The sequence below is a fragment of the Mytilus californianus genome, unplaced genomic scaffold (assembly GCF_021869535.1).
Source record: "Mytilus californianus isolate M0D057914Y unplaced genomic scaffold, xbMytCali1.0.p SCAF_6, whole genome shotgun sequence".
Taxonomy (NCBI): Eukaryota; Metazoa; Mollusca; class Bivalvia; order Mytilida; family Mytilidae; genus Mytilus; species Mytilus californianus.
In genome coordinates this window covers 38,443,135-38,469,752 of record NW_026262712.1, presented here as the reverse complement: position 1 = coordinate 38,469,752, position 26,618 = coordinate 38,443,135, and the positions used below count along the sequence as shown (strand labels likewise).

Genomic DNA, 26,618 nt, shown 5'->3' with positions numbered 1-26,618 from the left:
TAAGCTTTTTCACATTTATTAAATTGTAGCTAGTGTCATTAGGATATGCACAAAAACTATTATTTGTCACTATTATGCATCAACCCACATATCACTGAATGCTGTTGGATGTCTAGAGCAACACCAAAATATCCTTTAACTGTGTGTTTCAATATGAAAGACAAATTATCTCCCTTTGTTTTTCACCGACTTGCATTTGGTGTTACACCTTCAACATTGTCTAATGATTTTAGAAGTCTAAAAAGTCCAGCTGCTTCTCTTATACGACTAAATTCAATACAGAAAGCCTGAACTTCAATAAATATATCCTGAAATAAAAAAAAAAAATTTGGAGAAGTTTTTTATTTGGTAAATAAAAAAATATTTCAAAACCACAAGAAATCACTTAAGCAAAATCCTAAATAAGGAGTCTCAAGTAACCTCTTAAAACAATCTATATATGTAGACACGAGTTGTAGCCTAAATGAAACTCTATATAAGGTGGCATAAGTTATCGCACAAATAGAAATAATTATAGAAGGTGACAAGTTATTGCTTAAACTCTTCGGAAATTCTGAGGAAAATGTAACCACTCACAATTAATTACTTTGATTGCCTCCCATCCCCCCAAATCAACAGCCCTAAAGGTAGTTTGTGGTCACATCAACTAAATTAATACACATGTTCATTATGAAGTGAAGTGATTTAAATATACAGCAGATCTTTGATAGGCAATTGTCTTTATGTTTTTGTCAATTGAATATGGTGCTCGTTAGCTAAATGTTCTGAGTGTTTGTCCATCACTAGAGACTGTGCAGAGACCTCTATATAAAAATAAGGAGATGTGGTATGATTGCCAATGAGACAACTATCAACCAAAGTTGAAATGAAGTGGATTTAAGCAATTGTAGGCAACCATACGACCTTCAACAATGAGAAAAACCCATACTGTATGGTCGGCTATAAAAGGCCCGACATGAAAAATATGAAACAATTCAATTGAGAAAACTAACGGCCTAATTTATAACAAAACAATTTACGAAAAATAAATATGACAACCACTGAACTACAGGCTTCTGACTTGGGACAGGCACATATGGAATGTGGCAGGGTTAAACATGTTTTTGAGCGCTCAACCTAGTTATCTAGTTATCTTTTTGCCACTGTACTTTAACAAACCAACAATCAATCAATCTAGTTATCTAATTGGTTATTGTTTTGTTGTCTTTCATACTTTGTATTTACCCCTATTCTCCTTTTGATCAATATCATAACAGAATAGTATCCCTTGCTATAGGTCAATACATGATTTTCAAGATTGTCTGCTGTAACATGAAACTAGAGGCTCTAAAGAGCCTGTGTCGCTCACCTTGGTCTATGTGCATATTAAACAAAGGACACAGATGGATTCATGACAAAATTGTGTTTTGGTGATGGTGATGTGTTTGTAGATCTTACTTTACTGAACATTCTTGCTCCTTACTATTATCTCTATCTATAATGAACTTGGCCCAGTAGTTACAGTGGAAAATATTTTGCAAAAATTTACAAAAAATTTACAAAATTTATGAAAATTGTAAAAAATTGACTATAAAGGGCAATAACTCCTTAAGGGGTCAATTGACAATTTTGGTCATGTTGACTTATTTGTAGATCTTACTTTGCTGTACATTATTGTTGTTTACAGTTTATCTCTATCTATAATAATATTCAAGATAATAACCAAAAGCTGCAAAATTTTCTTAAAATTACCAATTCAAGGGCAGCAACCCAACAACGTGTTGCCTGATTGGTCTGAAAATTTCAGGGCAGATAGATCTTGACCTAATGAACAATTTTATCCTGTCAGATTTGCTCTCAATGCTTTGGTTTCAGAGATATTAGCCAAAAACTGCTTTTTACCCTATGTACTATTTTTTAGCCATGTCGGCCATCTTGGTTTGTGGGCGGGGTCATCGGACACATTTTTTAAACTAGATACCCTAATGATGATTGTGGACAAGTTTGGTTAAATTTGTCTTAGTAGTTTCAGAGGAGAAGATTTTTGTAAAAGATTACAAAAATTTACGAAAAATGGTTAAAAATTGACTATAAAGGGCAATAACTCCTTAAGGGGTCAACTGACCATTTTGGTCAAGTTGACTTATTTGTAGATCTTACTTTGCTGAACATTATTGCTGTTTACAGTTTATCTCTATCTATAATAATATTCAAGATAATAACCAAAAACGGCAAAATTTCCTTAAAATTACCAATTCAGGGGCAGCAACCCAACAACGGGTTGTCCCATTCATCTGAAAATTTCAGGGCAGATAGATCTTGACCTGATAAACAATTTTACCCCATGTCAGATTTGCTCTAAATGCTTTGGTTTCAGAGATATAAGCCAAAATCTACATTTTACCCCTATGTTCTATTTTTAGCCATGGCGGCCATCTTGGTTGGTTGGCCGGGTCACAGGACACATTTTTAAAACTAGATACTTGAATGATGATTGTGTTTAAGTTTGGGTGCATTTGGCCCAGTAGTTTCAGAGGAGAAGATTTTTGTAAAAGTTTACGGACGACGGACGACGGACGCAGGACGACGGACGCAAAGTGATGAGAAAAGCTCACTTGACCTTTCAGGTCAGGTGAGCTAAAAACACCTTAACAGAAGATTTTTTAGTAACTAGAGAAACCGTTTTATGACTCAAATATCATCTGGTCACCACTGCACAACTGAGATTCGCCGGTGTTAAGTCCTAAATCATGAAATTTGAGCATATGAAACTTACCTTTACGTCTATAATTTTATTACGAATGAGAGATTGCAGAAATACACAAACAAGTCTAACCAATCTGTTCTGTAGGTATCTATCTTTTATTGTCTCACATGTAGATATACAGTTAGATATATACAGGTGGATGAACTCTGATGGTAATTCTACTGCCTGGAATAAACAACACATTCATATAAAAACACAAAAAACATGTAGATACATATACATGTAAAACACATGAAAATAAACAAACATATGTAGATAAATAGAAAATCATAATGTAGATGAATATAAAACATATGTAGACAAATGTAAAACACATGTAGATAAATAGAAAACACATGTATATAAATGTAAAACACAATCATATTGATTTATAGAGAATAGATGGACAAACTTTGTTGAAAAATGTGTTATAATGTAGATATGCAGGTCAGATATAATATGCATATTTAGTGAACATAATAATAATTGGGACATGAAAACCTAAATCATGAAAATTTGACAAATATTCAAAAATTCAGTATACAATAAAATGCATAAAATCAACCAATGAGATATAGTTAAGAGTCTTATGTCTGTCATGTACTGCTAGGTAGCTGTGATGTCAACTATTGGTAAATGTGAAATCAGCATTAATAATTTCTTTCAACAGACTCACATAATAATATCATTATTTATAATGTTTCTTAGCAACATTTAACAGTTCATGATAACAGACTATTTGTACTGTTGGGTTGCTTGTTTATTTACATATACACCACATCACTTTTGAATCATCTTTGATAGTTAAGTTTATCAAAAACTCATCTAGACTTTGGTTATTAGATCTTTAAATATAATATGGATATTTGTCTGTTGTTGGTGACCTTTAGTCTTTTTTTTTATTTCAATGGGTTGCTTTCTCTATGAAGTGCACCCCATGCAGCACGTCACCCTTTTTAAATACTATATAATCATAACTTACTGTCGTTAATCTGTTAACAACTTCCATTGAATGTAATGACATTTCCATATTTACAAGAACAGAGAAATATCTACAAAATAATTCAGCCATCTTGTACTAACATTTCAAATATTAAAACCCCAACAGTTGGCTGGGGTATAGAAAAGGTCATCTCCTGGACTTTTCCCGTCCAGCAGTGAAACTCTAGCTAGCTAAAAGAGGAGCTAAAATAATACTTTATTAGATGCCTTGTGTAGAGAGAGTGCCACACTCTGTACATTAAAGAACCTTTGCAATACTGTAAACCAATAGATTTTGCAAGCAATTTATTTTTGTGCTCAAATGCAAGGCAAAATTTCTGCCCCTATCTAACAAACAATAATTTTCTAGTCAAAATAATCGTCCTTCATCCCATTCCACCCATTTGACAGAACCTACCTATTCATTAATGGTTAATTTGTTAAAAATTTTACTATTTTCTATTTTACTATTTTTCTATTTTCAGCAATAAATCAGGCCAAATTATTGCACCCTTTTTTTAAAATTTTTATATATAAGTTACTAAATGTTGAATTCAATCCATGCATAATGTAACAATATGACAATATATAATAGATGAACTTACTCAGTAATTTGATTCGACTGCATTAATCTCAGTAACACTTCTATGGCAACCAATGGATTATTTTCAACAAGGTCAGGTAACTGGAATAAATTACAGCTTAGGTTTAAAAAAGAAAAAAATCAAATTTAATTTATTTTTATTACATGGAATACACACAGGATATACACATTTGTATTGTAATTCAAAGATATTTCATAAAACAAAGTAAAAGACAAATGCATTATTGTATATACATGTTATTTCTTATTCATTTTCATGATGACTTCAACCTACCCAATTCATATGCAAAATCTTTCATAAACAAACTGTGTCATTGCCCATTTACTTTTGTTTGACCTTAAGGGCATACGATACAGTTACAGGGGAGAATATGACGTTGTTAACGTTAAATGTTATTTTCGCGACGTCAAACTGTGACATATCGGGAAAAGATGCATTTTTCAACTGATTTTTATCATTCAGACTGATTTAACTTGAAAATGACATTAGGTTTGATTACATATGAAGATTATTTGTACCATTTTTTATGAAAAAGTCACAGATGAAATTTTCTTTATATTCAGCAAAAAATCCCGTTTTTTTTTCTAAAATCATGAAACTTTGATAAAAATTAATTATTTCCAAAGAATTGTTATACAAATTTAGAGCATACTTATGTAAATATAAAAAAGAAGATGTAGTATGATTGCCAATGAGACAACTCTCCACAAGAGACCAAATGACACAGAAATTAACAACTATAGGTCACGGTACGGCCTTCAACAATGAGCAAAGCCCATACCGCACAGTCAGCTATAAAAGGCCCCGAAATGACAATGTAAAACAATTCAAACGAGAAAACTAACGGCCTAATTTATGTAAAAGATAAATGCATTATTAAACACCATTTTCCAAATGTTTTTATAAAAATCCGCTTTTGATAATATTTTAAACAAAAAAGTTAGGTATGTCTATCCAAAGGATAGAAATGTCCAAAAAAAACGAAATTTTGAGTAAAAGTCTAAAATTTCGACCCCATTTATCTTTTAAAGTAGCACATGAAGGTATATTTTTTATTACATATTTGAATTGACTAGGTGAAAAATAGCCTGTATGCAAATTTCCTTCAAAAAAAATCACTGTGGGATCAAAACTGTATCGTATGCCCTTAAACATCTAGTAACCATGAATCAATACTACAGGTACATGTATATAATGTTATTTCACAAATCAATGTGTGCATACATTTTTGGGATTATTTTTAAATTGAAAAAAGCAAAATTAATCATTGCCAATTCGTGAATTAATGCTATCAAAATTTAAAATGCAAGTATTATTTTTTGCAAAGCCTTTCCTGTCGCAATTTTCGCAACAATAAAAACATCACACAATATTTTGAATTTACAGTACAAAGATCAGTATGGAACAGCATCAAATAAACAAATTTTTCCATTGAAAAAAGTAATGAGACCAATAATATTACAATCTCAATACTATAGCAAAATTCCATACCTTAGCTGGTGTGAGACCTATGTGGTATACTAGTTTAGGATCTTTTTCAATTTCATCCATTAACTGTTGCTGTTGAGGGAGTGACAGAGCACCTTTGAATGCCTTTGCCATCAGTCTACGTACTTCCACACCAGCAGAACTACTGACACACATTGTAGAATCCCAGGCTATATTGTAATCTCCCTCTACAGGATTCAACCAGGCAAACTGTAAAGAAATGTAAGAAAAAAATCAATCTAGAATTTTTTTGAATTTGTTAACCACATATTTTAACATAATATTTGTTATCTGTTTGAAAAGTTTGTTTTGACAATGTTTTCAATTCTACATCAACAGATATATATATAGATTCTACCACTGCATCGAGTGTGATAGGATATTTCTTCACTCGAGACAGTTAAATTTTCAAGTTAAAAAAGCAAGGCTTCCAGAGCTTTTTAAATGATTAAAATTTTACTGTCGTGTATTGCAGGAGATTTGGTGATTTGTTTCTCTAATGATTTTTGAATAATTTTTGGCATATATTCACTGATCTATAAAAAGATATGTTCTTTAAAGGGGCACTAGCTACAAGATATATAAAAAATCTGATATATGATTTTTTTTTTGTTCAATCATTAATGAAAGTGAAATAGTGAAATAATTATTCGCTTTTAGCCGCCAGTATGGTTCAATTTTGTCAAAATAAGCTAAGAAACATTGATGATGAATTATTCACTTGCAAGTGAATAATTCGACCTCATTGAATCATTATTCATGTGAACTTCAATTTAACCCCTTAGCAAAAGACGGATAACGCATAAATCATGCGTGCTCAGTTATTTAAAGGAAAAGAATGTCAACATTGAAAGTGAAACAAAGGTAAATCATTTGATTGACTTATCCGATCCACAAAAAATCATTCTTATACAGGTAAAAACGATGATAAACATATATTTTTAATCTATAATATGAAATTAAACAGACCTAGAAAAATCCAATAGCACAAGTTCGCTTAATATATTTATATCTTTATTTATGTTTACATCGCTTATATGGTCATCGATTACATCGAATGACTTTGGAGGTCAACTCGATAGTTAATTAGATGGCGTCTAGACTAAAATACACACGAAACGAAGCTACCGTTCCTACTCGCTTATTAGTCGGAAAATTGGGAGTAAAATTCATAATCCAGAGAGGGGGACCGACTAATAGACGAGATCTAGCGACCAGAGGAAAAATCCATGCTGGAGAAAAGTGATCAGGAGTGAAATTCCTGGTCAAAACTACGTTTTTGATTGCCAAACCTACATAAATCAATAAATAAAAAGTTTTTGTTGAAAATAAATGACTACAATACTGTCTTTGTGTTTTATTTGTTCTTTGGTAAACATTTTCTGCAAATTCGTGTTGAAATTCTACTGTTTCCGGTTTGTGTATTGATTTTCATGGTCACATGGTTTTCCTATAAACCCAAAAGAAGAGCCAAGAACCAAAAATGAAAAGGAGATAACAATGTACCAAATATGTGAAAGGATGTTTTCAGCGGAGTTATTGTGTCATTATTGTGATATCATGATATCAATTCAATGCTTATAAATCATATAATAATCAAAAAATTATTTTAAGATTCATTCCCAAAATCAAAATATTATTCATTAAAGTGTCTCAGGTAAACAAAAATTACAAAATTGATTGACAAGCCAATATAATCCATTGATGACAAAGAGTTGTATTTACTAAAGGTGTGAAAACTATCAGTGATAGTTAAACAGATGACACTAATGAGTTGGAGTTAGTTATTTTGATATATTGATTAGCTTCACTTAATTTTTTTAATCCTTTAATCATCACAATATAATAAGAATTATGAAGTGTACATGCTCATTTAACACTGAGTTATGTATGCTGTGAAAAATATTTTCATCAAGTGTTGATTGACTTTAAATTTTTCAGGTTCATATTGGTTTATATTCGCTTTTCTCAAACAATAGGTTGTTAGTCATACCCTACAAAATCATTGATGCATTACATATACAACACATGGCTAATCTAACATTTGAACATTGAACAAAACAAGAGAAATGAATACATCTTTATTATTAACAGCAATATAAATTATCATGATGAGCATCAACTCAATTCAAACCAAACAAACATTAATGCAGAAATGAATATTATTCTTGGATTTGCATTGGTTTTACCGGCGTTCAGTTACTGTCAGCAGAAAAAAAAAAGCCCAAATTTTGTCCGACTTATACGAGGGTCAAGACTCAATCCTTAGAATTTGGAGCTGAAAAGGGCCCCCCACTTATAGTAGGATCGACTATTAGGCGAGTTTCTACGGTAAGTGTTATCATGCCCATGTCCTGTTAACTGTTTATTTTAGACTTTTAATAGCACTACAAAAGTCTAAAAGTCTGAAAAGACCAGTTTTTGTCTTAATTTGCATGAACTTTTACTCGACATTCTCCAAAAGTATGACTTGTGTCTTAATTTTTCTTGACAAATTCTCATTTATATTAAATTTGTATGAAATTTACTCGACATATTCTCGACATTCTGAATATGGTCTTAAAATTTCTTGACAAATTCTTGACATTTGATTACTGTCTTGAAATTTCTCGACATATTCTCGACATTCTTATTTTTTCTCAGTATGGCTTGACATATTCTGAACATTTTGAATGGTGTCTTAAATTTACTTGACAGTTCTGAGTTTTACAAATCATGACCAATATTCATGATATAACTTTAATCTTTATTTCTCTTTATATGATATACTGTTGTTTCAAGTTGCACTTCTTTACAACAAAAATAAAAGTTGGGCATGTAAAATAATTGAAAATTTGGGTATATAAATATTTTTACAAATGCAAATATGGCTATGAAATCTAAAGTATAAAATAATTCAAATGTGGGTGTGTTGATATAAAACAATTTCAATGTGGGTTTTTAAATAATTACAAATTTTGATTCCTAAATCTTATAAATTAAATGATTCAAACCAATCATACTGTAGACATATTTCATCCTACATTCATAATATTCAATGTTGATATGGTAAATAATTATTATACCAAAATGTGGTTTATATAAATAGCAAATTATGATGATATACAAATCATTCATTTAACAGAAGAAAAATTTGTGTAATGTCATCTGTTGGAATATATTAAGTATTACACATGGACAGGATGTTCCCCATAAAATTAAGGTATTCCACACCCCAGAGTACACGCAACTGTCAAATAGAAGTTATTGCTTTACCTGTAATCAGCCATACAACTTATCAGTTGACTGACCATGCCACTACAATTTAAAAAGTTTGTTGATAGATGAAAATGAAAATCATCATTTTGATGAAAAAAAATTGAATTGAAATGGATTTTCTTCATCAAAATTATGAAGTTAATTATTTTAACATAAAAACAAATTGAATAATTCCCAAAGATTAAAAGAAAATTATTATCTACTCCAGGAATAATAAAAAAAATGTATTTATAATGGGTCCCAACAATGATTTCTATAGAAATCATCGGTCTTATGAAATGGTTCTCAAACAGACATGCATAATATAGATCTAAACATTTTTTTCTTTTGTTCTAAAAAATGAATAAGGTTTTTGAATCAAGATGGGAACAAATTCTTTGACCTAAACGAAAGCCCCCCCCCCCCTCTTTTTTTAGCCACACAAACCCAAAAGAGATACAAGACACCTATTTTAGAAAAGCAAATTTGACTGGCAGTTTTGCGAACGGCAAAAATCTAAATGCTGTTTATCAATACCTTCGACTTATATTCCAAGTGAAAACAATTACTTAAATGTTTAATAAAAATAAATCAAAATTAAACTACATGGAGGATTATTCAGGGTATTCCAACTTAGTTGCACCAAAAGGGTATCTTACTATACCAAATTAATCCTTGATTCTTCAAAGTTGTGTTAGCCATAATAAAAAGGAGTCTATAACAGCAATAGAATGTCATAAACAGTGCAGAATAAGTCTGTTCACATTTCAGGCGAAATTTATACTGTTCGGATAGTGTCAAGACATATTTAAGACTGTCAAGAATGTGTCGAGACATATTCAGACATTATTTAGAATGTCAAGAATATGTCGAGACATATTCAGACATTATTAAGAATGTCAAGAATATGTCAAGACAGATCGAGACAAATTTAAGACAGTCAAGAATTGGTCGAGACTAATCCAGACTCTTATCAGATGATACAGGAAGTGTCGAGAAATTTTAAGACAATGTTCATACTGTCAAGACACTTGTCAAGAAAAATCAAGAACCTTATAAGACAAATTCATACTATGTCAAGAATTTTTAAAAATTATTCAAACAAATTAAGAATGTCGAGTAAAAATTCATGCAAATTCAGACAAAAACTGGTCTTTTCAGACTTTTTGACTTTTGTAGTGTAGTTTGGATAAATGATTTATATATAAATAAAGGCAACAGTATTTACATTGTTATAAATCAAATATTAAAATTTGAGTCAAATCGGTGAACATGAATTTGACAGCTAGTGCCCCTTTAAGGATGTACTTAGGTGATATTAAAAAAATCTAGAATTTAAAATTGATACTATAAGTCAGAAGAGCATTAGTTAAGGAACAAAATACATGTAAGCTAAACATATTGATAGGTAATGGAGCTCCTTTTCGAGATATTTAATTTTTAAAAAAAGGCGCGAAAAGGCTGACTCAGACTTTTACCTTATATTTTGCATTAGTATTGGGTCTCAAATTGAAGGAAAAGAAATCTAGAATCTGCTTAAATTATGGTAAATAACCTTCTATGAGCTATTGAAGTCTTATAAGAAAGAAAAATGGGTGTTATGGGGCAAAATATTTTACCCTGTATCGTAGGAAAAAAACCATACGAGTCCGAACATTTGACAAAAATTCCTAAATCTCACCTAAGTACATCCTTAAAGCATTTTAATTTTTTTTTTTTTAAATGATATCCAATCTGTAAAAAATGAAAATTCCGTTCTACCCTGCAGTTGTTAGTTTTATCATGTTTATACAAAATTTAATATTTTTCACATAAAATTTGTTTTTGTTTTAAAATAAAATTGAGAATGGAAATGGGGAATGTGTCAAAGAGACAACAACCCGACCACAGAACAGACAACAGCAGAAGGCCACCAACAGGTCTTCAATGCAGCGAGAAATTCCCGCACCCGGAGGCGTCCTTCAGCTGGCCCCTAAACAAATATATATACTAGTTCAGTGATAATGAACGCCATACTAAACTCCAAATTGTACACAAGAAACTAAAATTAAAAATAATACAAGACTAACAAAGGCTAGAGGCTCCTGACTTGGGACAGGCGCAAAAATGCGGCGGGGTTAAACATGTTTATGAGATCTCAACCCTCCCCCTATACCTCTAGCCAAGTTTGTTTTGACAAGGTTTTCAATTTTATCTGAAGAGCTATATTGTTATAAACAACAATTTTATTAATGTGATGTATCTTTTCTTTTAATTTCTCAATTGCGTAATTGGACAAATTTGTCCTTGACACAACATAGATTATGTGTGCTGATGCAGCATTGAACCCTAATCATTAATTTGCCAATTGTTTTAACCTCATTGCTTAAACTGATTAACAGAAATTGTCCTCGCAAGTAAAGTTTTGAATAGTTGTCTACAATGTAAAATTCCATGCAATAGTGCTTATATATCATGTATATCCAACTTTAACAGTGACTGTCTTTACTACAGTGAATATTGTTCAGAATCCTACCTCATCCTCAGCAATGTGTAGTGGCGGTGCAAGTCTAATGAATTCTGGCATCATACAGTTCTCTACAGGAGGTTTATTGCCTGTTAACAAAGCCTCTATGGTCTGCCTCTGTACATCAGGGTTTATAACACCAGGCTTTCCAAACTGGTCAAAACTATCATAAAATACAGAATCAGATTATAGACTAATGTTAAAATCATCAACAGCAAAGAGATCTGATAATCGATTCAGGGTATTTCCTCAATTTTCAGAAAAAAATACCAAATAATTAAGTATATTCTATTCTTCAAGGATACACAGAGCTTCTTCAATAGCGTTTCCTCTGGAGTTTTAACAAGTACTAGTTATAACAGAAGGAAATGTTGATTGATTGATTGATTGTTGATTGCTTTACGCTGCATCAAGGAAATGTTGATTTAATCAATATCTTTTTATAAAACAAATATATATATACTTTATCATGTTTATACTGTGAATTCATTATTATATGTTGGATACTAATTTTCGTGGATATCGTGGTTACAGGGGAACCACAAATTGAAATGTTCAACGAATTACAAATTTTTTATTGGAATGTATGCAGACTATGTCAACACCACGAAATCAAATATCCACGAAAATGCAACTTTTCCTCAATCCATGAAAATTGGTAAACACGAAAATGAATGAATCAACAGTAATAGAACTGTGTTCCAATGTACCCCTCTCATTTACATATTTTATCTGCCCAAGGGTAATAACCACAATATTTTTTTTTCATTCTTTTTTTGTTTCATTAATATCCTACAAGAAATGTCGAGTGAGGAATGAAATGACTTTCTTTGCAATTTCCCTTCGAATTATCATTTCCAGGGGACACAACTCTTATAAAAAAAAAAGAAAAATCAGTGCAATTTTGTGTACTTGTCTGAGACATTGATGATATAAACCTAAAATATATATCTTATAAAAATCATACAAAAATGAAGGCATGAAATCACTTACACTTCAATTTTCCATATAAATTACATTTTAAAGGGACATAATTACTAAACCATATGAATTAATCATGAATTTCAAGTATAGGTTAAGGATTTCTTTCTGCTTCAATCAAAAACATCCATTTTTTAGTAATAAACAATATTTACCTGGTGGGTTTATTTTCAGGGTCAGGAACTACACAAGGAATAGCAGATTTACTCTGAGCTGGCATCTCTGACTGTCTTTCTGCCAATGCTAACTGTAGACCACTGACATCAAAATTCTAAAAAGAAATATATACCACTAAAAGGAAAAGATCAGCCATACTTTCTATAAGGGCTATTCCAGAATAAAATGTAGACGGGGGTTGGAAGGCCGTTTTCTTCTGCATCCGCCACCCAGACAATTGTAATTGAGAATCATAGTGCATCATAGTGTGAAAAGTTGCTCTGATACCCATCACCCATGTATAATTAATATAACCCCCATTCTTTTTTTTTCTGGAATAGCCCTAAGTAAAAAATATTCAAACATTGTTAAAAGTGATGAGGATTTATTACTTGTTCTTTAAAGTTTTTGAAACCTGAATTTGACTCTAAACTTATATTATATAAATCAAAGATTAGATTACCCTTCCTTTAACTGACTCAGTGGTCCCATGGTTGTGTGTTCGCCTGGAGTTCGTGAGACCATGGTTTTGATCACTGACTGCATCAAACCAAAGAATGTAAAATTGGTATTCGCTGACTCTCTACTATGCAAATCATTAATGAGTCAGAGCAAAGACAGGTTGGCTTTAGCTTAGCCTTAGGAAATTTGTGTCAAATTAGAATTAATATTTTAACATTTTATGTTTTTTAATAGGAACCTTGTTAAGTTACCAATTATTTGAAAGACTTTACCTGCATATTCCCAACATCCATCTGGATAATTTGTGGTGGAGTCTTTTTGAAAAGCTGAAAAAGTATGGAAACATGTTTTAAAGGTTCTTATGTTACAGAGTTAACCATGGCCATAACAACTATGACATAAAGAGGGAATTTAAAAAGCAACATGAATGTGACTAGTTAAGAAAAAATTGAAAACTTTTCTTACATGTCTAATGGATTTAGATGACTGTAAATCAACTTGTTTTGGCGAATACTTAATTTTGCTTTTGGTCCCTTCTAGCTGACTTCACTGGATTTTGTCATCTGCTTGATGTATTTATACAATTTGCTTGATGTACTTATACATGTATAAATGGCATTATTTTTTTACTAGCAAAGTCGTAAAAATTAATTGCTCGCATAGATTATTTGGTTTTTAGTATATATATATATACATGGTACCTAAATGAATCGAATGTTTGTAAGTACAATTATTTATGCATTAATAACTCGTCAAAACCCCTTTTCCAGTGTTTTTGCATTCATGCCTGTTTTGCTTTGAGATACATTTTTTGTGTGCATGTTAATGTATTATATATTTAAGGATAGTATGAACTTTCTCTCTATTTTAAGTACTGCTTCCTCTGTACATGCTGTTGTTCATATTGTATGTATATATAACAAACTAATTAGCTAATCTGAGTATTCCCAGAATGCCTTAAAAATAATTCCAAAGTTCTTTTCTATAAATGTTAGAAGGGACTAGTAAATAGTCCAGATAGTAATGTTAATTTCAAAATTGTAAATACAAATTTGTATTTTTCCATAGCCAGGCTTACAAGTTTTTGTTTTAAAAAAAATTCCAAAGTACCTCTTTTGATGGACTAGAAATAAGCTGTGACAAGAAGTATCTTTCTGATGGTGAAATTGCTGGTATTGCCCAGTGGAGATCAAACTGTCCTGCATCCTGGTTCTCTGTTGGAGGATTCTAAAAATACATTTCCTTATTATTCATTTGTAATACAACTCTGATTTCCACATTTGAGGTAGGGAAAACTTCAAGATAGTTCCTTCCACCCTCTCCCCCTTTTCAGCCTATAGGATGGACATGCTATTTCTTTCCTCTGTCATACTAGCATATAAAATATCTTGGAAAATTAGTTTCACCATTGGTATTCTTTATTTTTTACAAAATCTGAGCTTAAATTTGAGTGGCTAGAAAGTAGCTTCCAATAGTGGGAAGGAATGATAATATCCAACATTTATTCATTTTAAACATTAAATTACCAGTTTCATTTTCTGACATTTCTTATTAATTCAACTGAATTCATATGATAAGGAGATGTAGTATTATTGTCAATGAGACAACTATCCGCCAGAGTTCAAATGACGTGGATGTTAGCAATCATAGGTCATCGTACAACCTTCAACAATGAGAAAAACTCAAGTTTTAGAAATTATATCTATTTAGAGTCAATCCATATTTGTTTGATTATATTAGAATTTTCTTGTATCAAATCATTTATTCTTTCCTGCATTTGTGTCCTAGCATCTATTGCTTGTATTTTACAAGAGAGGTAGAAAATCAAGACACCAAAAAAATCCTTTACAACATTTGCTTCCAAATTTCTATTTTGCTTTAAACATGTTAAAATAGTTTACCATTTTAAGAATCTGTCAGAATGGAAATACAATGTACATAAATCTTTGAAAAAATGTTACAGTCTTCAAGACAAACATTTGAATCCACAGGCCCGAAGCTAACTTTTACTATAATTTTAGATAGATTCTATGGGCCTGTAGACCTAATTCTAACAGGTCCAACAGCAATTTTACAAGCCTGGGCTGTTGGGCCTGTGGTTAAGCATGAAGACTGTGTTAGAAAATGTTTACACACCAGCAAATGAACAAATACTGTGGCAAAGGGATTAGCAGCTATGGGATCTGTTCTGTACATCTCATATAGAACAAAGATGGCTGCCAGCTTCTGTGAGGGATGTGGCAGTAAGTCTCTGTTCTGTAACAGAAGGACCTGGAAAAAAATAAAGTTTACTTTTTAATAAGTTTATTTATGTTGGCAGAGCTTTCCATCTATAGTGCAGTATCATATTTCTAGAACAAGTACATAAGTTGAACACTTTAAGGTTTATTAAGTTGTCTGATATAAATATTTTAAATGCATGTCATAACCATGGTAACGGTCAAATTAACAAGTATTTAACCTTTATTTTAATTTATCAGTAATCAAACATTGAATACTACTTGGATATTTTTACAAAACAAAGAAAAAATGATTTTATAGCTTTCAACATGTTCAATGATGGAAAAGGGATCATTTGAGATAATCTTCACTACTTGGAACATTAGTTGAAGTTCATTTAAGATATCATTTGTATAGAAAAGTCCTTTTTACATGTTTTTGTCATAATATATCAAAAAGTAATTTTTGGCATCTTTCATACCAGTTCCTTCAGCCAAAATCTTGGTTTTCTTATTTACCATGTTTACAATTAAAAACATGACTTTTCCAAGCAGACACAACAGTTTAAAGATTTTTAGGGTTTTTTATTCATATTGCTTTTCAAGGTCGAATTATCTCCCCTTACTCTTCTCCAAAAATTTACTTATGCAAGTTAAGTTTTTAAAAAACCCTAAAATTCTCAAGTTTTGAGGTCAAAACAGGCCAAAACAATTTTTTTCAGTTTTGCTAATTTCATTATGAACTTTTTATCTCCAAAATTAAACAAAGAAATCAACTGCTTAGGGATGAATGTTAAGTAACTGTGGAAGGCCTTCAAAATTGCTCCCTGGAAAGACAAATACAAAAGTACACTATACAGATCTAATTAAACACTCCATTACAGCAATGAAGTCATGAAAGATTAAAGAAAAGAAGAAAATAGGACAATCTGAACGTCTAAGGGATAAAACCTACCTCCAAAATAATTTACCTTTACAAGTAAATAAAAATACACTTGTATAAGTATTGTCCATGACTGACATACATGTATCAAGTTGTCACTATTGAAAAATGTCAAGAGCTTTGAACAAAGCTATCTGGTTCAAAATGAATTGTAAACATCTTAATTAATTATGGAAAAAAATATTAAGCCTACCAAAGCTGATCCGACTTTATAATGGTCTTGTTTTGTGAAATAGTGATGAAATCCTGCAGCTAACCCTTCAAACGTTTGTGTCTGTGTAGCATCCTCAGATAATACACTGAAATAAAATAATAATAAAAATTACCAAAAGATCAAAACGTGTATTTTCAAATATTTTTCAAGATGCATATGAAGCATCGTAAATCATGAATATGATGGTGGGCTGTCCTTTATATTTCTTTTCTGGTTTTATGTACATTGTATCATGTATGTTTTAATTGGTTGTGGCATCTTGTACATATTGTACAAAAATACATAGTTTGCAATACATCATTTACATGTAGCAGTAAAAATTTAAAGAAAAAAAATCATTATTTTTCGGCTTAGAAAAGAGCATTTTTATTTTCTGGGAAAACTGCTCTGGAAGTACTGTGCTTTAAAACAGTAGAATAAATATCATTTTTGAAAAAAAAATACACTTAAATTACCATTACCAGTACAGTACAGCACTAGTGATCTTAATTGCTTATATCCATATAAAAATAAAGGAGATGAGGTATGCATGGTATGATTGCCAATGAGACAACTATCCACCAAAGTTCAAATAAAGTGGATGTAAGCAATTAAAGGCAACCGTACGGCCTACAACAATGAGAAAAACCCATACCATATAGTCGGACATGTCATTTGAACTCTAGTGTAAAGTTGTCTCATTGGCAATCATACATCATGTACATCTTATTTTTATATGGCAAATGATTGACTTGGTGACATGTAAGGAGTTACCCAGATGGTTTTACCAGAGGGACAAAATCGTGTCCAGTAGTGTTAGTCACCTAATGACCCACTAACTAAGGTTCCCAGATTGATAGTAACCAGCATGACCAGTGCAAAAAAGTAAGCGGAAGATTGTTTAAAATTAGAGGTATAAAGGCCTAGGGAACCTTTGTTAGTATGAGTCTTGCCTTTTAAATCTAGAGGTTTTTGGTTCATATCTTTTTATAGTCTAATGTAGCGGTGCTTCCCCTTACCAAGTAGACTTATAACCGCCCTCTGTTAGCTGTGCTAATGGAGTACACCTTTAGCTCAGTTGGTATAGCGATAGCAGGGGTCCCTGGTTCGAATCCCTACTGGTAGGTAATGAATTTTAAAAGGCAAATCATGCTCTCTGGATACAAAATTGGCACCCAACAAAGTAACCCATGGTTAGAAGACATACCTAGCCAGGGCAAGAGTTGAAGACATTGTCTTTAATCAGTCAGGGAAATTACTTACATCACTGATTTAAGTAACATTTTGTCCAGATATGTTGGAAGTAAGAGTTGTCTTTCTTTAATAATCATCCTATTTTAAATATAATGCTTCACTGAGCGCAGCCTGATACGACCGCAGTGGTCGAACCCTGAACAGTTGGGGCAAATTTGGACACAATATATATATTCAAGCTTGATACTATCTGAATTTGGATTGTGATCAAATTTTGACATAATATAGGTTTCTGACACAAAATAAATGTGGTCAAAGATCTTACAAATCTAATGTGCAATACTGTGCAATTGAAGATTTCTTCTTGAAACTTTTCAAAAATTTGAAATTTTGAAAATTTTAAAAAAAATATGAACCCTTTTAAAAAAAAATTGGAAACCCCTTCCCCCCCAGGGCTCACGCTACCAGGCGACTAGGGCGAAGAAGTCGCTTTCCTGTCCGTCACTTCGCTAAGCCCGACCCTCAAAAGCTAAAACAAGTCACCCTGTTGTTTACGATACTCGCTTTCAGTCGCTTTCGTCATCTGCAATATTCAATTTTTACCAAGTCGATGAAACAGCAATTTTTCATTTTAAAGTAAAAAAATTCAAGGCATAAATAATTTATTTTCTTCAGAAAAGAGGTTAAAGCATTGATTTTAAAGTTGGTGGCATGTTATTTCATAAAAACAATTGTTTATCACTTCCGGTACTTGTTACTCGGAGAGCGTACACCAAATCATTCTAACTTTCAGCAAAATAAGTTGTTACTTCATTAGAACTTGATGAAATTTGCCTAAAGTAAATTTGTTATCCATGTATTGCATTAAAAACGTCATATTCCTTTCCAAATAGCATGTCAAACATCGTTTATTTTTGTAAATTTTTCTTCGTCCTCCATTTAAATTATTGGGCATTTCATTGTACAACTACAGATCTGAGTCGGGATTTCATCGGAAACGGACAGGCTATGACCGAAATCCGGATTCTTAGGATTATGACTACGGACGCATGAATGGCACTGCTGACAGACAAAAATTGATCCCAAAAAGAATAAAATGCTCCGCTGGGGCGCAGCTTGATACGACCTCAGAGGTCGAACCCTGAACAGTTGGGGCAAGTATGGACACAACATTCAAGCTTGATACAGCACTGAATTTGGATTGTAATAAAATATTTGACACAGCATAGGTTTCTGACACAGAATGAAAGTGGTCTAAGAACTTAAAAAAATTCAATTTACCTATTCAAACCATATCATTATTATTTGCTTTTATATATAAATCAGAAATAACCAATTTAAAATTGAAAATTTTAAAGAAAAAAAAGGAAAAAAAAATCCCCCCCCCCCAAATTTTTTGAACCCCCTTATGATTCATCACCCCCAAACTCAATCCATGCCTTCCCTTTGTGGTATGGTACCTTGCAGTACAATTTCAGAGAGATCCATACACTTGAACACAAGTTATTGTCTGGAAACTAGAAAAGTGCTTGTTTTTTGGCCCCAAATTCCTAAACATTTAGGGCAATTACCCCCAAACTCAAACCCAGCTTTCCCTTTGTGATATGGAACCTTGCAGTACAATTTCATAAAGATCCATACACATACATGTGATGGACTGTGAAACTAAGATCAGGAGTTTGGGAAATTTTGGTCAGGAGATTATTAGGACTCAGATCAGGAGGTTTTTAATCGACATAAATTCTGTTGTAAATGTAACCGTGTGCTGTAGAAATTGTCTGTTAAAGTGTGTTTTCTTCAACTTTCCATCGGAATGTATTATGTTTATAGTACCCTTGTACTTATAAATTTTCTCTATCTTTTTAAACTTTCAACTTGTTCAATCTAACATTCTTCTTATTTAGTATGTTCTTTAAATTTGTTAGGTCATATTTTTTTACCATTATATATTCATTGCAATCAGAACATTTGCTTATCTATCTGCAAGTAGATCTATTATTTTTATCTTTATGCAAGTAGATTTTTAATGCATGATAAGTAACACATTCAAACTGTAATCATGGGTCATAGTTATTATATAAATTTCAATTTAAGCCTTGAAAGGAAGTATAGAACCCTCAAATAATTTTCAAATTATTATTTTTTTATTTGTCCTAAAACAATGTAAGACATTTAAAATCATTTAATTACCATCCTTTTATGATTATTTGTTCAATTTATATTTTATTTATATTCTTTTAAAAATTTACATTATTTAAAGGAAAGTAACTTAAAACAGGATAAATCAAGGGAAGTAACCCAACATTCATTTTAAATTCACAAAGTTTTATTACACAACGGCAGTTAGCCTGAGGTAAAAATCATTGATTACCAGTATGTTTGACACCCAAGGTGACAAGTGAAGCCATATAATTATGCATGTTAATTGATTTACAGGTAAAATATAACTTCAGGTAATGTCAGTTACACCAGATATGTTGGGCTGAAATTTTTCATTCATGAAATATTTCATACACAGGATTTTTTTGTCTTCAACGGGAGGTCGGGAGGAGACCCCTGAAAACGAGATTATTGAACTCCCTTCGGAGGTTCACATGTATGCATACACTTACACACAAGTTATTGTCCTGAAACTAGAAAAATGCTTGTTTTTTTGCCCTTTTATGGCCCCTAATTACTAAAATTTTGAGGGAATTACCCCCAAAATCAATCCCAGCCTTCCCTTTGTGGTATAGTACCTTTCAGTACAATTTCAGAGAGATCCATACACTTGAACACAAGTTATTGTCTGGAAACTAGAAAAATGCTTATTTTTGGCCCCTTATTCCTAAAATTTTTGGGCAATTACCTTCAAACTCAATTCCAGCTTTCCCTTTGTGATATGGAACCTTGTAGTACAATTTCATAAAGATCCATACACTTACACACAAGTTATTGTCATGAAACTAGAAAAATGCTTGTTTTTTTGCCCCTTTTTTGCCCCTAATTCCTAAAATTTGGAGGCAATTACCCCCAAAATCAATCCCAGCATTCCCTTTGTGATATGGAACTTTGTGATACAATGTCAGAGAGATCCATACACTTACACACAAGTTATTGTCATGAAACTAGAAAAGTGCTTGTTTTTTGCCCCTTTTTGGCCCCTTATTCCTAAAATTTGGAGGCAATTACCCCCAAAATCAATCCCAGCATTCCCTTTGTGATATGGAACCTTGTGGTATAATGTCAGAGAGATCCATACACTTACACACAAGTTATGTCTGGAAGTTACAAAAATGCTTATTTTTGACCCCTTTTTGGCCCCTAATTCCTTAACTGTTGGTACCATAACCCCCAAAATCAATCCCCACCTTCCTTTTGTGGTATTGAACCTTATGGTAAAATTTCATTGAGATTCGTTCACTTAAATTAAAGTTAGAGTGCGAAAACTAATGTGTCTTCGGACGACGACGCCAGACGACGACGTCATACCAATATACGACCACAAAATTTTGTTTGCGGTCGTATAAAAATTAGGCATTCCACATGCATTAACATACTTTTGGTTAGATCTTCTTGATTAATGTTTATATTTCCATGTATATGCATTGTTTCAATTTATAAGTTAAAGTTGCTAAACTCTGGGACTATTACACTAATATAATTATATCATGTCCAAGCTTAACTGTTAAATTTATATACTTTTTAATGAGAAATACTTAGTTTCATGAACATGATAACAGAGTAGGTTTTTAATTGAATTTTAATTGATATAACAACTTTCTTTTCCTTTTTGATATAAAAAAAAATCTTTTTTATTATTGCTAGATATTTAATTGTTTTTTCTGACAAGAGGACTCATATGATTGTGCAACTAGATATGATAAAATTAAACAACTTTAAATTTGAACAGTTACTTTATTTGTATACCCAGGTACAAATTGAACAATATAAAAAAAATAAGAAACATATGACCCTTAATGTCTTATAGTAAAAACCAAACATTGTAGCGCCGCGAGCGAACAAGCACTTCTCTCTCAAATCTCACCACTTCTCCCTCTCAATTTCAAAAAGAGAAGTCACTTCTCCCTATGATTCTGAAGTAGTGTGAGCCCTGCACCCCCAAACTTTTTGAATGCCCCTTTTAGCATTAACCATCAAACTCAATTGCAGTCTTTCCTTTGTAGTATGGAACCTTGTAGTACAATTTTAGAGAGATCCATACACTTTATCACAAGTTACTGTCTGGAAACTAGAAAAATGCTTTTTTTTAACCATAAAAGCCCATTTTAATAAATCATAAAAGTATTAAAATAGAAAATGACAGCATAGTCATGGCTAAAATTAAAAAAACCTTCATCAGCAACTTTTAATAGTAATATCTAAAAATAAAATTCCTTCATCAGCAGTTAAAAGTAACTTCTTAAAATAAATTGACAGCTAGGACTTTGCAACCATAAAAACCTATTTAAATACATCATAAAAGTATTAAAATAGAAAATGACATCATAATCATGCCTAAAATTAAAACACTTTCATCAGCAACATTAAATAGTAATATCTAAAAATAAAATTCCTTCACATACATAATCATGGCTATAATTAAATAACCTTTATTAAACATTTTTAAAATAGTAACTTCTAAAAATAAATTGACAGCTAATCACCGAAAGACAATACATTTTTTTATAAATAATTTACAAGCAGTGTAAGGGAGGTAATTTGACAATATGTGTTTGAATTACCTCCCTTCAGTCAGGGGTACTACTTGTACAAGTAATCTTTATTAAGGCCAAAATAAATTAATAGTATGTTTCCTATTTCCCCTCCCAAAAAATTAGGTAGGGTAGGTAGGTAAAACATTTTATTTTATGAAAACATTTTATTTTTTTTTATTGATTGGTCGACAGCCGAAAAAAAGTTCCAAATCAAATAGTTTGATGTGCGGGCTTCTCTGATATTTATAATAGTAATTAAATCTACAGCTTTTTTAATTTTCTGTTTTATATATATAGTTCTGCATCAGAAATATGAAAATAAACCTTAATGAAAATTTTATGCATTTCATTGGTCGTAAAAAGAAAAAGTGTATGTTCTTCATGATTAATTATCTTAAACCAAAAATGGCAGTGAAAAATCTGGCATGGTATGTTATTATGTTGGGCCTCGTTGAACCTAAAAATGTAAATGTCACACAGGGTATACATGTGGAAGCAGATTAGTACCCCTTGAAAACACTGTGAACCGATGCTAAGCAGCAGATAATTATGATTTTTTGAGGGTTAATACTCTGCCTTTGCACCCTCTTTATTTAATATACAGATGTGTTTTGATGTTTGACAGAATATGATGTTGATTGAAGATTGGGTGTTTCTGACAATATTAAAATTCCAGGTTCTGAGAAGAGTGAGAATGTGAAATCTTTGTCTTATTAATGAGGGTAGTAATGCCATTTACCGTCAGGCGTCAAACGGTCATTCTCGGCTACCGTTAGCATCAAATTGGTTAAAATTTTACCTTAATTCATCAAAATATCCATATCGTGATTCTTCAGAGCAAGGATTTGTATATTATACAAATCCTTGGTCAGAGGTCTCAAATAATTATCGTTACCGTTATTTTTGGAAAATTTTTTACGTGATTCGTCAAAATCAGTCGATTTTTTGTATCGTCTAAAACAAGGTGTACATTTTATGTCATGCACCAAAAATTACCGTTAACGTCGTTTGGCAAGATTTTTTAGCGTTATTCTGTCTACATATAATTGTTCTGCCTAACAGAAGTTCCACTGGAAACTTTGTTATAACCAATGTCATAATATCTGTTCCTGTTGGAACAAATATTCTATACCATTCATTCCGTTAGGAACATATACTGTAATATTTATTCCAGAACACTTTTTCCATTTGGAACTTTTATTATGAAGGAACTTCTATTTCGTGACAATTCGTCATGAAGGTACCTCATTAATCTACTGGTCAAATAAATTGCAGATGTAAATATGACAGGATTTTTTCCCTTTTCTTGTATAAATTGTTATGGGACCAGCCAGAGAAATAAAAAAGAATAAAAGTAGACATGGTGCTGGGGCAGATTCATTTATAAATGAATATGAATCATACACCATGTCTGCCTAAAAAAAAAAGCTTTCATCTTTCTCGTTCCACATTGTCTGTCCCCTTGCCATCATAAACTAAAAAGCATAAACAGCCGTTTATGTTGCGTCCTGGGCACAATTCTGTACAACATTCGTAAGAGCATGTTTTTACTACAATAGCTGTATTGATTTTAGCAGTAAATTTGAACTCATTTTACTATAAAATTGTTAGTCAATTTACCGACAGATACAGTCTGTCCAACCTGGAACGATTCTGACTTTTGGTCCAAAGAAGCACAGGTACAAGACGAGATTTAGTTAATATATGTATATATACTGAATACACTTCATTATATATATACAAATATTTAAAAAATTCTCGCTTGTACCTGTTCAAAGAAGTTGAGCAAAATGCGTCAACTTCGTATTTTTTTCGTCTATAGGTCCGCTTGATGTTCTTCAAAAAGATTCATCATATCGTAATAATCCGGAATCGATGTCATTATATTTTGCGTCCATGTGTTCACATTTCGCATATTTGACAGCTAATACGGATCAATACGCAACACGGTTGCCGAAAAGCCATGCTTGTTTACATAAAATCTTGGTCCTTGAAACGCTTTACTTATCAATAATAGGTCGTTTTTATCAAACGCTTTGAAGATCTATACTATTCTAAACGAATAATCGGAACCGGACAGACTGAAAAATCCGGATTTTGAATTTTTGTTTTCATTTTTGTCAATAAAATGTTTAGGGTCGGCGTCGGAAACGGAGGTAGGGTCGGGAAACCGGAAACACACCATTTATTTATTTTGGCCTAACTTGAAGAAGTAAATAAAATATACTTATATAAGTTAATTATAATGTTTGAATAATCTCCCCTTAATTTTCTAAAAAAATTTACTTGTATAAGTAATTTTTTTTTACAATCCCACAAAAATTCTCAAGTTTTGAGATGTAAAAACATGCCTTTAACAATTTGTCTCAGGTTAGCTCATAATTTTTTATTAGAGTTCAATGTTTCATCTCATTAATTCAACAAAGAAACTGATTGTGCAAAGATCTCAAGTATTTGCGCAAGGCCTTCAAAAATTGCCCCTTGGGGGCTTGTAAATGAGCAGTGTTCTGAAGATAACAGACAAATGAGATTTTCATTGTCCATGAAATTACACTTAAATGATTAGTAAAGACATCTGCAAAGGACAGACAATTAAAAATTCTACTAGAGCAAAGAAGTCCTAAGAATGCAAGAAAAGAAGATAGGATGACTTTTTTACTTGTATAAGTAAAAAAATCTGAATGTCTAAGGGACATAACTAAGCCCAATTTTTGTTTACCTTTATACAAGTAAATAAAATACACTTGTATAAGTATCCTACAAATTTACTTATATAAGTATATTAATATTTACTTCTTCAAGTAAATAAAAATTACTTGTACAAGTAGTACCCCTGACTGCCCTTACACTGCTTTAAATTTATGTTTTGTACTTAAGTAATTGTCCATTAACCTGGAAACCCTTGTTTTTCCCCCTTTTTTGCCCCTAATTCCTTAACAGTTTAAGCCATAACCCCCAAAGCAAATTCTTACCATCCCTTTGTGATATGGTAAATTGTCGTATAATTTCAGAGAGATCAATACACCATTTCACAAGTTATTGTCTGGAAACTAGAAAAATGCTTATTTGGGCCCCATTTTGGCCCCTTATTCCTGAACTGTTAGGACCATAACCCCCAAAATCAATCCCAACCTTCCGTTTGTGGTCATAAACCTTGTGGTAAAATTTCATAGAAATCCATACACTTAAACAAAAGTTATTGTCCTGAAACCAATGTGTCTTCAGACGACGACGACGATGTGATACCAATATACGACCGCAAATTTTTTGCTGTCGTATAAAAATAAGTAGTACAAATAATTCACTAGATTAAGTGATTTAATTTAATTTTATTGTAGCTTTGAATATATAATACTAATGATACAGGTACTAATTATGCTGCTAAAATGATCAGAACCAACATCTGTGTTAATAGGATGACCGGTCATGTCAGGTGATGACCTTGTACTGAATCTTGGATAATGACATGAAAATCACTTCTTTGTCATACCTCTTTTTTCTTCCAAAAAAATAACTTCTTTTAAGTATTATTATTTTAAGAACCCAATGTACCCCCACTAGCTTCAACACCCCCGAACAGTGAAATTTTGATCGTGAACAGTAAAATTTTATGACATAATCTGTAAGATGAAACAATTTTACAGGAAAAATACTCCCAATGCTGGGAAAAATTAATTTTTTGCTGTGACACCTTCCTGGATGCGAAGGCATCAAAGCAAAAAATCAAAATAGCCTTTCAAGTTGTCATAATTATTTTGACTAAGTAAGGGAAATCATGTTCTTTGGTTACACCAGATCATAGTGACGTCTGTTGAAAGCAGACTTATCAAATTTCGACTTTATTTTTGATAGATCCTTAAATAGCATTACAAGATGTCATCATTATTTGGACAAATACTATTCATGGAATTTTCTAAAATGAATTATCTCCCTTTGCAATTTTTAGACAAAAATTGTACAATTTCTTATCTGTAAGTTTTCAATGGAACGTCACATGTATCGTAAAGTAGTTGTATCGATAGTGTTTGTAGTTTTCAATTAGTTCTTTTTATATCTTATGCTTCTTGTATTAGATTAAGTAACTTAGTACCTGAGCAAAGATGCAAGTTCTTTCAAGGAGAGCGCCATTTTGTTTTATAACGTGATCTCGTTATTTCAAGTAGACAACAATAATTCTTAGTCATTTTAATGTGGTGATTTTAAACATCATTGTTAAAATCCTCCAAATAAA

At 31.8% G+C, this 26,618-nt stretch overlaps 1 protein-coding gene across 1 annotated transcript; it reads right to left on the bottom strand.

Annotated features, from left to right (window-relative positions):
• LOC127705428 (CCR4-NOT transcription complex subunit 11-like) lies at positions 1 to 26,618 on the bottom strand. The gene is made up of 12 exons (XM_052209742.1): positions 26,478 to 26,618; positions 16,497 to 16,602; positions 15,278 to 15,412; positions 14,252 to 14,368; positions 13,414 to 13,467; positions 12,679 to 12,794; positions 11,552 to 11,705; positions 5,803 to 6,009; positions 4,312 to 4,391; positions 3,708 to 3,777; positions 2,756 to 2,911; positions 1 to 308 (listed from the first exon to the last, which is right to left on the bottom strand). Exons 1-12 carry the CDS (start codon positions 26,513 to 26,515, stop codon positions 183 to 185), a joined length of 1,359 nt encoding a protein of 452 aa, XP_052065702.1. The 5' UTR covers positions 26,516 to 26,618; the 3' UTR covers positions 1 to 182.